Source organism: Stenella coeruleoalba, assembly GCF_951394435.1.
Source record: "Stenella coeruleoalba genome assembly, chromosome: 12".
NCBI classification, from domain to species: domain Eukaryota; kingdom Metazoa; phylum Chordata; class Mammalia; order Artiodactyla; family Delphinidae; genus Stenella; species Stenella coeruleoalba.
In genome coordinates, this window is record NC_137158.1 from 72011519 (window position 1) to 72029987 (window position 18469).

Here is an 18469-nt window from a genome sequence, read left to right on the forward strand (position 1 = left end):
TTCCTAGCCCTGACCTAGGTTCTTTATTACATCAACTCCTCATAGCAAACTCAATGAAAGGACAATTATTATTATCAATTTTCAGGTTAGGAAACTGAGGCAGACCAAGTTTGGGTAAAATGCCCAAGATCACCAAATTAGTAAGTGGCGCAAGCATCACGAGAACTGCGTTTATCCGATGTAAAACCTGCGCCTTTCTCACTAGCACACCTTTGGAGGAAGCAGATGAGTGGCTCTGGAGCTAGACTGCCGGGTTTTGAATCTAGATTGCATCTGAGGTGGGACTCTGAGCAAGCTATTTAAGTTCTCTTTGCCTCAGTTTTCTTATTTATTCAATGGCACTGACAGACGAACATCATAGAGTTGAGAAATAAATGAGAGAACATGTGTAAAACACTTAGAAGAATGCCTAATACTTAGTAAGTGAAAATAAATGCTGGCTGTCGTTGTTATTACTAAGAGCAGTTAGCATATGAGTTTGTTATACATCACCACCCTAACATATATGTGCATGTGTGTTCGGAAAATGGCCAACTGTTCTTTGTTCCGATCCTATTTTTATGAAGTGATGGTAAAAGGAGAATTTTATTTTCCTTTTAAAGTCCCAGCTTAGCAAAATAAAATGACGGCATCCATTAGGAGTCCCTTCATTCCCCTGAATTTTTTTTTTAACATCAGTGGTCTGAGAAAATGATGACTTTTTCTTAGAGGATGTTTTTGGTACCCAAACTTAATGGCCTTTAATCTGGATTGTTCGTGGTCTGAGGCCGGACAGTCCTGATGTTAGTGGCCACAGGCGCTACCAGCTGAGCTGGAGACACAGAGCCTGAGGCCTGTCTGCCGCACATCCCTTAGCTGTCCCCTGGGAGATGTCATGGGGGTTGGCAAGGGGCTCACAAAGGTGTCTGGTCCCTGCACCAGAGCAGAGCCCCTGAATGTGGCCTCGGGGGCCATCTCACCCTCAAATTCTCAGGCTCTTTAAAATGACAACAAATGATCTCTAGGCAGAATCCCCTCCTCAGCCACACAGGCTGCGCTGGCAAATGCAGGGCCCTTCATAGTTTTAGATAGTGTTTGAAACAACTGCCTCTATCACCAACATGTGGCAGCCAAAAGAAAACAAATGAAATAAAGTCTAATGCTAACTATTGGAAGACATTGAGCGAAGCGATCATCTTAATTAGTTACATTGTACCAAGCATTTCTAGAAATCTTGTTATATTTGATTAATAAGGATTTCTTTTTTCACAGTATTGCTAGAGATTTTTCTTTTGTATTGCAACTTGTGATTTAAATATTATTGTTCAATAGTATAGAAAGCTTTTAAAGTATAATGACAAATTAACACATTTACAATATACCATCAGTCAAAATTATGCTGAAGCACTGGGAAACTGCAATGCAGTAATAGCCCAATAATTGTGATCAGTATTGGAGTCAGGTAGATAGACAGACCTACTTTTGAATCTCAGCTTTTCTACTTGCAAGTACTGTGACCTTCGGCAATTTACTTACCCTCTCTGTGTTTCAGTTTCTCCGTCCATAATTATGGATATTAACGGTACCCACATAAGATGGATTAAAATCATATTCATGTAATCCTTATGTGGCTGTCCACTAAAGGACATTCCAGTTGTGCTCAGTGCTTTCTTGCATGCCCAAAACAAAAATCCAGTTTGGTTCATTAGCGTACAATGGGTATATTTCTGAAGATCTTGTAGAAAGAAGGAATAGAGGGTTTATATCAAAAACCACCAAGTAGCATACATTTCCATTCTCTGCCAAAGTTACTCCATGGACTGTTTGCTTATTAAGGACCTATCCTCTGAGTACTGCTCAGCTCTGGGCTCAATCTCTTCGTCTATTTGTCATTTCTGGAATAAGCATATCCCTTTTCTTTACTCACGGGGAAGAGCTTTGGCTCTCTCTGATATGGTGGCCAGTCTCACACAGGCCCTGCAGACCCAGCTTCCGTGGACTGCTGCCAACATTCACCGGTGTGATTTTCTCCCTATCATTAAACCTGTAAAGTACTTATCATGGTGTCTAGAACACAGTAAATTCTCTATAAATGTTAGATATTGTACTTTTAATAGAAGTGGAAAATACAGCATTAATAGGCTGATATGAAATACAATGATTGGTCTCATTTCTTGCAGTTCTCAGATGAACGTGTGTCCTACTATCTATTTGTGGACAGTCTAAAGCCCATTGAACTACTGATTTGCTTTTCTGCATTGGTACGCTGGGGAGAATCTGGAGGTAAGAAGGCTATGAGAAAATTACTGTCTGAGATTCCAACTCACTTTCTGTTCAGGGAAAATGTATAATGTGTGAAGGAACTTATTCCCTCTCCAGACCTCCTAAGATCTTCCTACTCCTCTGACATCAAGGATTATACTCACTCTTGCCACCTGTCCCTCTCTGTGTTGTGGTCTTATGGTCACCTCTTGAGCACACCTGGTCCCTCTGTTTTGCTTTCTACCTATACAAGTCATCATTCTTTTTTTTTTTTTTTTAAGATTTTTTGATATGGACCATTTTTAAAGTCTGTATTGAATTTGTTACAATATTGCTTCTGTTTTATGTTTTGAGTTTTTGGCTGCAAGGCATGTGGGATCTTAGCTCCCCGACCAGGGGTGAAACCTGTATCCCCTGCACTGGAAGGCAGAGTCTTAACCACTGGACTGCCAGGGAAGTCCCACATGTTATCATTCTTGATTCTTTCAAAATCTATTGAAAATCATGAACTCTTTCTTCTTTGATTTGACAATTCCAAAGATCTTTTCCTCTATCCCACCTTGGCCCCCTAATTTCATGGTTATAATTTAGACGTTATTATACCAATAACTGTATTATCCTAATCAAATTTCAAGTCCTCTGACCCCCACCCCTGAATCTCCAGTTCGCTCTCTCTAGAACTCCCACCCCTACAGGTCTTGGACTGAACTGGGATCTCCATCCCTCAACCTTACCACTTCTTCTGTGTCCACTCTCCCCACATCTTTATTTCTCTTATTCCCAACGTAGTTTCCATGGTCCATGATTGTATTTATATCCTCACATGTGCCCTCAACACAAGTGCTCTTCTTACCCTCTCATCTCACACTCCTGGCAAAATCCTAATATTGGTTGAAGGTATCTCTGGGCCTAACCTGGGGTTTCATCAGAACAGCTGAGTGTAACTGGAGAAAAAAAAAAATCCTACTACCTAGCCCCACTTTAAATTGAGGACCACAAATCTCAAAGCAAAGCCCCTAAGCACTGCCAACATTTCCTGAGTTCATTCATTCTCCCAGCTCTCATTCTCATGAGTGACTATTTCAAACCTTCAAATCTCTCTCTCTCTCTCTGCCTTCAAATCTCCAACTCCCACTCTCATCCTTCCTCATTTTCAGCTGATGACCTTGCTGCTGTCTTCACTGAAGAGATAGAAGAAATTGGAAATGACCCACTCATCTTCTCATAATGAACTCTCCCAAGCTCTTGTCACCCTTCCCTCCTGTTCTAACAGATGGACTGTTCCTTCTCTTCTCTAAGGCCAGCTTCCTGCAAACACATGCACATATGCACAAAACAGCATTCTTTGTTTGGCTTATTTTACTAAAGCATTTATATTTAACTCAAGTTAGCAGTACCTCACACTGTACAGGTACAAATATTTGCTGAATGCTTAGTATTGAATTTTTTGCCCACTCTGAGGGCACAGACTATGATTTTCCATCAGGATGTACCCAATGTTTTGAATGGTGTCAGATGTGCAGCAAGTGGACAATAAATACTTGTTGAATAAACTTTCCAGACTTCAGTGGCGTGAGCTTAGTATGTCCACTTCACCAGCAGCTCCTAAGCCACACCACGTCCTAGAACATTGAAGCTCTAAATGCGTAGAGGTATCTCAGGCCACGGGTGGCCTTGCGTCCCTAGCTGGAGTGTTATCTGGAAACAGGGTAAGTCTTCTGCTCTCAGCTGCTGAGGAAGAGGAGTCATTATTTTCTATCAATTTCAAGATAAAAAAATTATTAATTAAAGTTTAATTAGATAAAATTTTAAATTTATAAAAATTAAATAAAATTTTAAATTAATTTAAAATTTTGGTAATTATTTTTCTACACAAAGCTAAGGATCAAAGCTCAAAACTTAAATAAACAGTGGCATCTTTTGCCCTTGCTTTGCCACTATCTTAGGAAAATCTCTCATTTTCCCAGATGTGGTATTTTTCCTCCTTTAAAATTGTATCTAGTGGGATATTGTTATTACTGCCCTACATAAGAAAAGCAGTGGTACACTACAGTGAAATACCCCTATCTGTCCTCTCTTTCCTAACTTTGTCATTCTTGGTTTCTTCAGCTGAGGGGATGGCTATGAGGAGAAAAGTAGGCTAGGGAGGGAAGAAGGTCTTGATTCCTCTTGAGTATTATTTCCAGTAATTATTTACTCAGGTAGTTTCTAATGTTTTATGAACGTCTTCAGAATAGATCTAATTCTTGGTTGTTGTTGTTAATATTATTGTTATTATCATATTATTAATGTCATTATTGGTAAAAAGCAATACCAGTGAAAGCCAACTATACTCTCACAGTCAAATTTCTGTATATATATATATATATATATATATATGTTTTTTTCTTCTTTTAAATTTTCCTAAAGCTTTAACAAAGAACAGCCCTCCCATACAGCCTGGACTACTTACAGTTGAGAGAGTTTCTTGGAAATCTCTGAGGCCACGTGATCTTGTTGTGACAATTCACACGTATGCTACCAAGGCTACAGTGGTTCGCCTGCCTGTTGGGTATGGAGTGACTTCATTTTTCCTATACTAAGAATCATTTGAAGACTTGTAAACTTTTGACTACTAAATAATGAAACAATATGGAATCTAATATGTTGTTTCCTGAAGCAATTTCATAAAGCAGAGGTCTATCATCATGATTCTTGAGAAAAATAATTCTGTGAACAAATAAAGTGAAGAAATGCTGTACCTTTTGGAAGATTCATAATTGTTAAAGAATCTGGTTGTTTCTTTAGTAAAGAATACAGTTTAAACTTGTTTAACTCAGCATTTCCTAAAATTAATTTATTAAAAGATCTTTTTTGTTTTATTGTAAAATTTATTCAATTCCTTAATAAGAACCATGATTTTATTTAAAAACAGATTGAGAAACAGCATTTTCCCCTACAAATCTGTAGTTTTACCTGTAGTTTGTTTTTAATTTTACCTGTAGTTCTATTTTGAGTTAAGATAAAATTGGTTAAGCACATCACATTTTTCATTTTAAAGAAAATGTGTATAATTGAAAAGTTTTCATGATTTTGATAAATAAAATTCAAAATATTACCTCATATTTCAGATGAAATAAATATTTTTGCTGAATTTCCCAAGATCAATCATGATAATTCTATGTGATCAACGAAAAGCTATGGCTCTTGTACAAAAGCAAAGCCCAAGCAACAAAATGAAATGCTAGGATAATCTGTGGCAAGCGTCCAATATTTCTAGAAAAATAATGAATTTTAAAACTTCTATACTTTCACATCTTCCCTAAAAACTCTGGTATGGAGAGATTCTCCCAGAAATCATTATTCTGTCTGAGTGCTCATCCATCAGGACAACCAAGGATGGGGAACTGATAAAGAATCTAGTATTTTTATCTGCTTTTCCCCCGACAGAGCCTAAGCTCTGTCTAAGCTCTAGACAGGTGGGTTTTGGACATGCTCTCAGTATTCTCCCTGATGCCGCAACCTTGGTAGGAGAGACACAATTAACACACATGAAATTATGCATTTGTGAGAAACTATGAAATCTACAGAGCACTAGGCCAACATGAATTATTACTGTTGTTAGGGGAAAAAGCCAGACGAGTGTTTCACAACGTGTCCGCAGCTTATGGGAGATGTCTCCAACACGTGCAAGTTTGTCATTTACTGTAATCGTTTTTTGTCCAGCATAATCAGTGAGATATAGATTCCATGATCTCGGAGGGTTCTTTCAAAGTGAAAAATTCATCAGTCTTTACCTCATCTGTGTTACAAAATTCAGCCCTTAATAACGTTTGACTTATTTGAGCACAAAGTATCATCAAGAAGCTAACAGAGGCAAGGACTACAACAAAGGAAACCCTCGGTCCTCTCTCTTTAGGAGACACATGCTGCTCTTCACCGCGTACTCCCCCGTGGGGCACTCCATACACATCTGCAGCATGGTGACCTTTGTCGTCGGGGATGAAGATGTCGTGCTACCCAACTTTGAACTGGTAAATCTTTGAGCAACTGTGATTTTTTTTGTGCCTTATTTTCAAAGATTTTGAACTAAATCATATCACTATTTTGTTTTCAACTTACCGATTTTTTACTTTTTTTTTTTACATCTTTATTGGAGTATAATTGCTTTACAATGGTGTGTTAGTTTCTGCTTTGTAACAAAGTGAATCAGTTATACATATACATATGTCCCCATATCTCTTCCCTCTTGCGTCTCCCTCCCTCCCACCCTCCCTATCCCACCCCTCTAGGTGGTCACAAAGCACCGAGCTGATCTCCCTGTGCTATGCGGCTGCTTCCCACTAGCTATATCACACCTTCTTTATCCATTCATCTGTTGATGGACACTGAGGTTGCTTGGCTATGGTAAACAGTGCTGCTATGAACCTTGGGGTGCATGTATCAAACTTAAATGCTTTTGCACAGCAAAGGAAACGATCAACAAAATGAAAAGACAACCTATGGAATGGGAGATAATATCTGCAAATGATGCGACTGCCAAGGGGTTAATTTCCAAAATATACAAACAGCTCATACAACTCAATGTCAAAAAAACAAACAACCCAATCAAAAAATGGGCAGAAGACCTAAATAGACATTTCTCTAAAGAAGACATACAGATGGCCAACAGGCACATAAAAAGATGCTCAACACTGCTAATTATTAGAGAAATGGAAGGCAAAACCACAATGAGGTATCACCTCACACCAGTCAGAATGGGCATCATCAAAAAGCTTACAAATAATAAATGCTGGAGAGGGTGTGGAGAAAAGGGAACCCTCCTACACTGTTGGTGGGAATGTAAATTGGTGCAGCCACTATGGAGAACAGTACGGAGGTTCCATAACAAACTAAAAATAGAGCTACCATATGACCCAGCAATCCCACTCCTGGATATATACCCTGCACATTTATTCAAAAAGGTATGAAAAGACACGTGCACCCCGATGTTCATAGCAACACCATTTACAATAGCCAAGACATGGAAGCAGTTTGTTTCTTTCTTTAGGTGATTTAACTCCCTAGGTGTTTAGTTATTTTAGTCTGTGAACTCATATTTCCCTGGCGTTACCAACTCCTCCATCTTATAAAAATTACTGGGGCTTACATCCAGGCCCCAGTATTCTTCAGTTCTTATGAAGAAGCAAAAGGGGATATAGACTGGCCCAAGAACAGAGAGACTCAAGCTCCTCAGAGCCATACATGATCATTCCCAAAACTACCATTTAACCAGACAAGTTTTCTGGTCATGGTTTTATCTCAGGGAGAAACATCGTTAAGAAGAGACTTTCCCTAGGCTTCGGGGAGGTTGGGAGAAGGTCAGCAAGAAGTAAATGTGTTAAGGTGGCAAGTCAGTTTCATCTGTTCTCAACAGTTTCTCACCCCATTTTCACGCCATTCCTCAAAATTTCTGCAGGGAACCGTGGAGCAATGATTGCACCATGGTGCCCCTAGGAAAGAGGCAAAAACAGACTTTACAAAGTTTTCCTCCTACTTGACCCTCGTCATGCTTCCTTCACGCACCCTCTGCTCTGAGTAAGTTCTCCACCAGCCACCAACTACCCACCACACACAAGTCAAGATAATCTGCAAACACCTCAGTGTTTTCTCCATTTAAAAGAATAAGTTCCTTCCTGACATCCCTATCTCCTTGTTTTTATCGCTTCTTCAGAGTTTATAGCAGAAGGGAGCCAGCAGCCCACGCTAGTTTACCCTCTTGTATTTTTTATTTTATTGCTCTCTCCCTGAACACTTCTCTGCCCTTCAGTCGTCGAACTCCACACAGCTGTCAGACTAATTCCTAGACACTCTTCAGAACAAAGGCTGGATATTCATACTGTGGGGAAATTTCCCCTGGCCCCCAAAGTGAGGTAGGTGTTGTTTCCATGCGTTCCTACTAGAGCAGGAATCATGTTCCTTGTTTTATATCCCTCAGACCATAGCACCTAGCAAAATGCTTTGATCAAGTAAGTCCTCCATATAACTATTGAGTTAGTCATATAACAGATGTTTAATATATTAACAGAAATTAAATTGTTGTAAACCTAGTTACACCTAAATAAGCAAAAGGGAGGCTGACCGCTATGCTTTGTCTTCACAGGAGAGCTACCGATTTACAGAGCGGGCTTTAACAATTTTGAAAGCTGTTGGACATGGCATCGCTAATTTCGAAGATAAGGCTAAACTTTCTGCAGCCCTGAAGGATCTACAAACAGCTCACTACCCTATTCCCCTCCAGGATAAAAAACTAACTGCACAGCACTTCCGGGTAAGCGTGTTCAGGCTGTAATGTTCCTAGAAGAGTATGTTCTGTTTGTAATAATGTTTCACATATTCGATGACCCCCAAAATCAGCCGAGAAAATGTTCTGGATGAAGACAGTTTATTTGGGAAGTGACGTCAGCAAGCAGAATCTAGAGAGTAGGAAGAATGAAATGAGAAAGAGGAGAATATTCATGAAAGGACGTGGTAATTATTGCTGTGGGCTACTGGGGCTCAATGCTCCAGGGAATCCTGATAAACTGTGTAGGACATCCCTTAGAAAGGTCCCCCTAGAGGATGAGGCGATGATAACATTTATCCACTGATAGATGGGTGCTCTCAGGGGTATGTATTTCCTCACACTTTCTTGGGGTTGAGTAGCATCCTGGCTTTACTGAAAGCCTTGAGGGAGTGAAGCAAAACGCCTTTGTGGTACCCCCTGTACACTACTGACATTTTGAGTCAGATGATTTTTGCTGTGGTCCTGACCTGTCAGTGGCAGCATGGCTTGCCTGCATCCTCTAAATACCAGTTGTCACAACTAAAAATGATTTCAGACATTGTCAAGGGTCCCCTGGGGAGCAGTGTTGCTAGAGTTGGAAATTAAAATACAGGACACCCCGTTAAAATTTGTTTTACTAAAGACTTAATTTTTAGAGTAGTTTCAGGTTCATTGCAAAATTGGGCAGAAGGTATGGAGAGTTCCCACTTATCCCCTGACGCCACACGTGCCTTCCCCATTATTTATCAACACCCCCCATGAGTGGTACGTTTGTTACAATCGATGAACCTACATTGATACATCAGTCACTCAAAGTCCACAGTTTACACTAGAGTTTACTCTTGGTGTACATTCTGTGGGTCTGGACAAATGTATAATAACATGTATCCATCATTGTAGTATCATATATAATAGTTTCACTGCCCTAAAAATCCTGTGTGTTCTGCCTAGTCATCTCTCCCCTCCCCCAAGCCCTGGCACCCATTGATCTTTTTTATTGTCTCCATAGTTTTGCCTTTTCCAGAATGTCATAAAGTATGTAGTCTTTCCAAATTAGCTTCTTTGACTTAGAAATACACATTTAAGTTCCCTCCATGTCTTTTCATGACTTCATAGGTCACTTCATTTTCATGCTGAATAATATTCCATTGTCTGGATGTACCACGGTTTATTTATTTATTCACTTACTGAAAGACATCTTAGTTGCTTCCAAGTTTTGGCAATTATGAATGAAGTGGCTATAAACATCTGTGTGCAAGTTTTTGTGAAGGCATATGTTTTCAGCTCATTTGGGTAAATACAAACGAGTGTAATTGCTGGATCATGTGATACGAGTATGTTTAGTTTTATAAAAATTACCAAACTGTCTTCGAAAGTGGCTGTACCATTTTCATTCCCACCAAAATGAATGAGAATTTCTGTTGCTCTATATCCTAGTCAGGATTTGATGTTGTCATTGTTCCAGATTTGGGCCTTTCTAATAGGTGTGTAGTGGTATCTCATTTTAATTTGCATTTCCCTGATGACATACGATATGGAACATCTTTTGATATGCTTATTTGCCACCTGGATATCTTCTTTGGTGAGGTGTCTGTTAAAGTCTTTGGCCCATTTTTAATCAGGTTGTTTGTTTCCTTATCATTGAGTTTTAAGTATTCCTTTGCAAATATTTTCTCCCAGTCTATGACTTGTTTTCTCATTCTCTTGACATTTTCCTTACAGAGCAGAAGTTTTTAATTTTAGTGAAGTCGGCTTATCGATTCTTTCTCTCATGGGTCCTGGCTTTAGTGTTATATCCATAAAACCATTGCCATACCCCGGTCATCTAGATTTTCTCCTATGTTATCTTCTAGGAATTTTATACTTTTGCATTTTGCATTTCAGTCTACTGTCCGTTTTGAGTTAATGTTTGTGAAGGGTGCAAGGTCTCTGTCCAGAGTCATTTCACCCAATTAAATTTTAATTTCATATAAACAAACAGTATGTGCAATATATAGCACATACTTATGTTAAAAATTACACTAAAAATTTATTTTCCCTGTTATTCCACTTTAACTGGGTATAAGGTGTTGTTGGGGATAGATAATTAAAAACAGAATCTCCTTCAAACCAGGAAGACCTCCACGAAGGTAGAAGAAACAGAAGATTGTTGAATAAGCGTTAAACCAGAATGTGATACCCGTCAAGGGCAATCTGCTAAAGAGATAGCAAAGAGCCAAAGAAACCTTACCCTTCTGTATAGCCCAGCAGATATTGCCCACTACCTACATGTTCTCAAGATAAATGATAATTAGTCCCTTAAGTAAAGGGATTTGATAGCACCATTTGTTACACATAGTGAATCCTAAATTCACCTGCTATTTGGAGTGACCATTTGCATTACCTAACTGGGTTTATCCAAAAGAAACATAAACTTCTCATGCCTTTATGGCAGGAGGTATTTTTCCAAGTTGGTGGGAGCCTCCCACCAAGGGAGGTTAGGTTCCTCCCCTTCCACAGAAACTGGGGGATTGGGGTGCTATCTTCCTTGATGATTACATTTCAAAGAGATGACTTCCAGGTCCTTGAGAAAGATATTCCTGGATCTTAAAGCTGGCAAGATAGCTATTTAGCCTTTAAAAATATTTACATATATTTCAAAGAAGGAGAGAGAGAGAGAACTTAAAATTATAAGTTTTCTGAAGTGAATGCTCTAAGAAAAGAGAGGGGAAGAGTCTCTTCCCTTATTTTCCATAAGGAGAATTGTCTTGTTTTGTTTAAACTGGTATTTGCCCTTACAGTTTCTTGTATCTTATCTGTCAACCCTACCTGGGACACAAATCACTCCCAGTTGAAAATCACTCACCTCGGGCATGAGCAATCTCCAAAAATCTGCCATGACTTACCTCTTTAACTAGTCTGATTGGTCCTTAAGTTAATTCTGTCCATCCAGTCCTCAAGGTGGTGGCTCTAGATGGCTCCTGGTGGTAGTCATAAGCTCTAAAAATAAATAAATAATCAAATTATCATATAACAAGAAAGCTGTAGTATCCACTGCTACAGCTGGCCCTAAGGCCAGAATTGGTAGTCAACATCTCTCCTCTACCACCTATTCTAGATTTCCCTTTCTTCCAGCCGCTCTAGTTGCTTGCCTGGTTGGTGCCCCAGACCTTCAATCTTGATGGGTACAGACCTTGATTGCCATATTCTCATCAGGCTGAGATTGTTGTAATTAAGCATTCACTGTGGAAGCACCAAGAAGTGTCCCAGCAAATCCAGACATAATTCTTCTTGTCCCCATTATGTAGCAGAAACCTAGCCCCTCATGACAATGAGGATGAATTCTCCCACCACTCCATTATATTAGTTTCTTTTTTCCTGCTTGTCCACCAGGATGAGGATCTCAAAGCAACTAGGAATATATCAGAGTTTAGGTTTATTGTAAATCATACTGTGTTCCCTGGTGAAAATATTTCCTGCTATCCACCCCCAGGAATTAGGTCCTCCAGTACAGAAAGTCCCTGTTGTGGGGACAGAGAACACTAATTATTGAAAGTGGATCACTGGAAATGATGGTGAGAGAGGCCACTCCAACTTCTAATTTTTGAACCTCAGGCCAGTATATTATAGCTATTACAGTCATAGTACTGTGTATTGATCTTTGGTTTTATACAAATATTCTGTATTCTGGAGGATACTGCCTCAGTTTTGCAGGATGTCATCACCAGGCTGGCTTCTTAGCTGAGCCTTTTATATGCCTTTCCAATCTGCCAGGAATTTTATCAATCCTTTCTATGGTATATGTTAGCACCAGTGAGTCTCAAACATTCCCCAGTGATTAAATGTTCACTGTATTACTTGATCCTTGGTCCAAGGGGAATGTTAGGCTGGATCCATGTCTCTGTAACCCCTAAGATAACAATGCTGGCAGAGGCACCAAATACAGGGAAAACAAACTCATATTTTAGGTAAGTCTCAATTCTAGTAAGGATGAATCACCGCCCACCCCTCCTTGACAGAAGTCCACTGATATCAACTTGTCATGAAGTAACTGACTGTACACCCCGGAGGATGATACCATATTAAATAATGAGTCAGTTTTTGCGACCGACAGTTGAGACAGCTAAGCCTGGGTGAAAGACAGCCCATACTGTTGGGCCCATTCGTCATCACCATCTCTGCTATGAAGATTACTTTTGTATAGGCCTTTTGATGCTAGCCCAGATCTAATATGTAAGGGGTCTTTGTGCATGTATCACTTACACAAAAGGGAGCTATTTTGGTAATGAAACGTCTCCATTTTATACTTGTATATTACACAGTTACGTGACATTTTCCAGAGAGCCATGCTCCATAAATCGATTCCAAATTTGTCTACTGTAAACAATTCTAGACAGATGAGGTGCATCATACTATAAAGATCCCATAGATGAGGACTCTCTCAGTAGTAAATAACATTTGTGCATCTGCTGGGAGGTGTTTCAGTGGCATGTTTACAACAGAATTGGACCAGGTGATCTTTCTTTCTTGGGATGCTCAAGTTTCCTGCAGATGCTGCTCTTGCATTGGATCCCACTCAAAGCTGATGGTCTTCAGAGTCACTCAATGAATGCACTGAAATAATACTCCCCAAAGCAGAATATTCTACTGCCCAAATGCAGAGAGGACCAGCAAGCACTGGCCTCTCTCTTAGTTATGTCTTAGCCTTTACCTTAGAGAGGATGTCCCAGCATGCCTAGCCTTCTGGACTCCTAAAATCTCCACCGATGTGGTAAGTCCATGAATCTCTGTAAGATTTATTCCCCACTCTCTAGCATGCATGTGTCTTAATGAAGGATTAAGAGTACTGGCCGCTTACTGCCCACGGTTCTGAGTTCACCGTTGTCACCCATATTCACGTGTTAGACCAGACTCAAGCACTACCAAATGTCAGTATCACCAAAGACTCTGAACACTAATTTGTAACAGAGGGTATGAGGATTAACATTATCATGATTTTTTCAAAAAAATTTTACCTTAGGTGTTGAACTATTTAGGGCATTTTATTAGGCATGTCACGAGGACACATCTAGCTTATTTAAGCCACAACGAGAAGCTGGATGTGCTGATTTGTTATAACAATACAGGGACATCTTCTGGACACATAAGAACAGGAATGACTCAGTGAGGAACTTTGAAGAGGGAAAAGAAGGCCCTCAGAACTTGTCTTCTCCATTTTTTCTCTTTATAAACATGTTTTCTCTCCTCTTAAGTTCACATCATGGAAAACACGGCTCCTGAATTTTATATTGTTTTCTCATACAAGGCCAGTTTAGAATATCTTGATCCTGGTGTCAAATTACTGGCCAAAGCACAGGGAACTCAATACTCTGTAATGACTTATATGGGAAAAGAATCTAAAACAGAGTGGCCATATGTATATGTATAACTGATTCACTTTGCTGTACACCTGAAACTAATACAACATTGTAAATCAACTATACTCCAATAAAAAAAAATATTGGCCGAAGTGACGAAGATTTGCTCAGCTTGGGTTAGATGCTTGCTCGCAGGCTTGTCCACCATTGCTAGCTGATGGGGCAGGTACAGATACAGACTGTGGGACTAGGTCCCTGTTTCTATACATATGAAGAGAGGTGAGGAGTTGTCAGAAAATGTAGACTAAGCAGGAAATGCAACAGTCATATGCCTTTGCAGAGCACTGTATTTCACCAATTCTAAGACGAACATTGCTTTTCCCCTTTAATATCAGAATGAAATCAGAGTGTCTTATCATTGGTGGTTCCTTACAATCATTGCTGGCCAGGTGACCTCCAGAATTCTCTGCATACACATGGACATGGACTTGTTCATAAGAATTCATATCGTCTCCGTTTCAAAAGAAATATGTTTGACAAAAGCCTAATCCTTAGGGGAAGAGAATTAAATGGCATGGTAGAGCCTCTCGAAGAAATGTGAAGGGAAAGGGGTTCTCCTCACACCAGAATGACTCCCCCATGGCTCAGGAAAAGAGAGAGAGGGAGAGGTATGACTGGCTGAAAGTCACCACAAACAGTGCCCCAGGAGCGCTACCTAATTCACCAAGCACTTTACTCCCTGTGAACATGTAAATAGCTACAAGTAAGCAAGCAGAAATGTGCAGTGGCTGGTTGTTATTCCCAGTGGTATGACTGGATATATGGAATCCATCAGCATTTCAGGATAAAAGCCATGAAAAAAAAACTTGGAAGAAGGGATATGTGTTCTGGATGCGGTCTAAAAACCTTCCAGGGGTCCTCTTTGGTGAGATCAAGAACAACTCAGCATCAGCACTTCCTGAATGAGGGTTGGTGGCTTGAGAAAAACCCCAGGAAGAAAAGGAGAACACTCTTCAGGCAACCGTGCATTTTCAAAGCCTTTGACAACACGAAGGACAAAACTGCACAGAAAAACACACGTTTAAAAAAACAAACAAACAAAACACACGTTTAGTGTTTACAAAAAGTGATTTACAAGAGTAGGAGTTTGAGTATGAATAAGTTTTCAGAATACTTAACCAATTTATGTAGTTTATTTTTTCATGTACGTTTAAGTGTGATACATGATGAAAAAGTTATGCCTAAATAAATTTAAAAGAGCTTTTTCAATAGGAAGTAAATACTCGTAAGTGACACGAAAGTGATTAAAAACTTTGAGTGGCATATTTTCTTTCTTGAAGCACAGGAACTAATAGTGTGTCTTATAATGGGTGGCATCTTGGGATAAAAGAAATCTGGTATTTAACTTGCTTAGGCATAAGAACCTTATTTTTTATCTTACACTATATCTCCTCCATCCATTTAATGTTATATTTTAATTGAATGTACATTATAAACATTGTTGTGGTGATTAAAGCTTATTAAGTTAAAATTAGTCAAATGATAAATAATTTTCATCTTTTACCAGATGAGGGAGTCTGCAAAGAGTCTTCTGCTAGATGGTGTGTATATCTGAGAAATACATAGTTTTTATTTTTAGAGTATCTCAAGTTTTTTAGAGCCTCTCTGGCCAGGTAAGGGTATTTTCTTGATTTAAAAAATATACTAGTGCATTTTATCTTTTTCAGGTTTTTCATATTTCTTTATGGCATTTAATGAAAAAAGCTCAAATAGCAAAACCTCTTCCCAACCTCAAATTTGCATTCCGTGCTATGGTTTTGGACTTGGACTTACTTGATTCTTCTTTGGAAGAGGCTTCTTTAGGTACTGATTAATTTTAGATATTTATGGAATTCCTAGCCTTATATGGGCTAAATAATTTGAGAAAAGTATACTCAAAATTTTTGTGGAGTAGGTAGAATGGGTCTATATTAACAGTTATAGAGTTCAGGCTATGCCCTGAGAAGCTCAAAAGGTTCCAAAGATCTGACGTGTGTCCCCTGTCCCACATACATCCAGGGCAGCCCAGAATTTCCCAGTTTTATTTGTTCCTGACCTTAAAGAGCATGACAATCACTATATATACAGTAGCATTGGAGTAATTCAGGGAAGATTCTCTGATCTAAGTAACCCTCATTTCCTCCTCTTCCGATGTTCTATTCCCACCATTTTAACATTTTCTTTCAATTTTAAAGAACCTTCATGCTACTTTCACATAGGAATCAACACTAGTTCACTAAAGTGTCAATATTTAGTGTTTCCCTTCTCCAGAATGTTTATATTCTAAAAAAGAACCACCTGCAGAAGGCAATGTTAAATATAACAACAAATCTATCGTTGTGGCACTTTATACATTAGAGGGCTTTAATAGTTAAAGGCAGTGAAAATTGGGGTAGAGATTAGACATAACTTTCAGTCCAAAGTTTGTTTTTCTCTTTCCAGCGGAATGCTTAGATGTTAAATGTAATGTGCCAAAAAGTGACAAAGAGTCTTCTCCTGAGGAAGTAGCAGCAGCAATTAAAATTCAAGCCATGTGGAGAGGGACGTACGTCAGATTACTTATGAAAGCTAGAACACCAGGTATACTCTTTCAATCATTTATAAAATGAACTTGCATAAATAAGGATGAATATTTGTTTACGTGCTAACAAAAAGCATTTTAGAGTCATTCTACTTTACGGCTCAGCTAATTCTTTTTAATTCTATCAATATTGAATTTCCTTGAGTTCAGGATGCATGTCAGTACACTCATGCTTTTTTGTTCCTGGAATATAGTGCAATGCCTGGCACAGACTGAGCACACAACAAATACTGGCTGAAAGAAAGAATGAATGAATGAATGATCAGCTGTATTTTCCCAATCTATCATGCGTTCTTTAAAAAACAGGAAACTGGCCTTTTTCTCCATCCATCCCCTTTGCCTAGCAGAATGCTTTAGCAGTCAATTTCAGCTAAGTCATAGACAGTTTTTACATTTCTAGACCATTTTTCAAAGAATCGAATGAATGAATGAGTGAATGAATGAATGAATTTAATGAAGAAGCTTCCACATATGCCTGTGGTGACATACATTTAGAAGGCATAAAATGCTTTTAAAGTATATTATTATATTTATTAAATCAAATATATTTATGCATATGAAGTAAACTTTCGTGAGGTCTATTTTAACAGCTCAAAATAATACATGCAGAGGCAAAAAAATTATATTCAATTATTTTCATTCTGCAATTTTTGTTAACGCTTTTAGAGAAAAAGCCTTGCCTCCAATAGAATTCTTTGAGTATTTTGAGACATTTTGTTGTAAACATATCTCTGAAACATTTAATGAGAAATATCAAAATGTTCATCTAAGCAGTAAAAACTATAGATACACAAGTGTAAAAAGAAACAAACCATATTGCATAGTTTTGTGGTAGAAAAATATTGCTGTCGCTTGATTTTTATATTTTTTTCTATCAGAAAAAAAATTAATTATAAATTCATCCAATTAAATATGTGGTAACATACACATGTTGTCCATATATGCTGTAAAAGTTATATTCACACAATGAGTGTTTTCTCTTTATAAAGACAAAAATGAGCAGCTTAATAATATTTCAATAGCATTTGCATTCTTTCACTCAACACATTTATTGAATAATTTTTGTGTGCACAGAACTGTTCTAGATTCTGGCCTTATAAAAAGAAATCAGTAGAACTGACAAGGTTTCTGCTCTGATGAATCTTGTGTTGTAGTGGTCACAGGCATATAGCAGAAAGTAAATATATTAAGATACTGATTTCAGATATGAGTAAGTACTGTGAAGAAATTAGGATAATTAGAAAAAAAGTCAGTTTCTGACATGTTAAATTCGAGGCACTTATTATGGATTTGCATTTTTCTTGCCAAATCACCTCTTAAGCCATTCGTGGATTATGCTTTAGATTAAGCTTCAGTGAGATCCTATTAGCCATTGTTTTTTAGAAAAATTGGATGGATTATTTTTTCTGACACAAGAGCTTTCATAAGGTTTTTTTTGGTGTGATAAATGATCTCTCATTGTAAATGCTTTGATGAGTATCTTCAATTAGATCAAAGAGCATTTTATAATTTTTAAACTAAAGATGAAGGGAAACAGTATATAATTGTGAGCAGAGCTCTTGACTAGAGGTTCATAGCTTTATGTTTTAAACATGGTTTACTGCTAGTAAAGCTTCAGACTTTGGATATTACCTTACTGGTGAGTTTCAACTCCCTCACCTGTAAATGGAGGGCTTAGAACAAAATGATTTTTCAGGCACCTTACAGCCTTGATATTGCTATTTTTTATTGTTATTTTTAGGCACAAAGGAAAATACCAGTGTTGCAGATACTCTTCAGAAAGTTTGGGCTGTACTGGAACAAAATATAGAACAGTATGCGATTTCTCTCTTAAGGTAAAGCAGTGTAATGATGTTTCTTATTGTAACCTTTCTTATTGTTTCTTACAGTGACCTAATGATGTACCTTTCTTAAGGTAAAGCAGTGTAATGATCTTACTATAAGTTCCAGTTCAAATGCTACTATATTTGTTGAGTTTTTCCTAATCAT

At 38.3% G+C, this 18469-nt stretch overlaps 1 protein-coding gene and 1 long non-coding RNA gene across 6 annotated transcripts in view; one reads left to right on the forward strand and one right to left on the reverse strand.

Moving 5' to 3' along the window:
• Nucleotides 1-18469, forward strand: part of ADGB (androglobin) — a gene marked incomplete at its 5' end in the record, with an annotated part of 169423 nt that overhangs the window by 98802 nt on the left and 52152 nt on the right. For all 3 annotated transcript variants that reach the window (XM_079939320.1, XM_079939318.1, XM_079939319.1), the window contains 7 exons: nt 2160-2262; nt 4651-4792; nt 6140-6254; nt 8363-8530; nt 15588-15723; nt 16342-16479; nt 18222-18315. In XM_079939320.1, the coding sequence (XP_079795446.1) occupies nt 2160-2262; nt 4651-4792; nt 6140-6254; nt 8363-8530; nt 15588-15723; nt 16342-16479; nt 18222-18315 (896 nt within the window). The remainder of the gene's footprint in view (nt 1-2159; nt 2263-4650; nt 4793-6139; nt 6255-8362; nt 8531-15587; nt 15724-16341; nt 16480-18221; nt 18316-18469) is intronic.
• The window catches only part of LOC307195309, a 442224-nt gene that overhangs the window by 8630 nt on the left and 415125 nt on the right, over nt 1-18469 (reverse strand). For all 3 annotated transcript variants that reach the window (XR_013830787.1, XR_013830788.1, XR_013830789.1), the window contains one exon: nt 11410-11503. This is a non-coding gene — a long non-coding RNA (uncharacterized lncRNA). The remainder of the gene's footprint in view (nt 1-11409; nt 11504-18469) is intronic.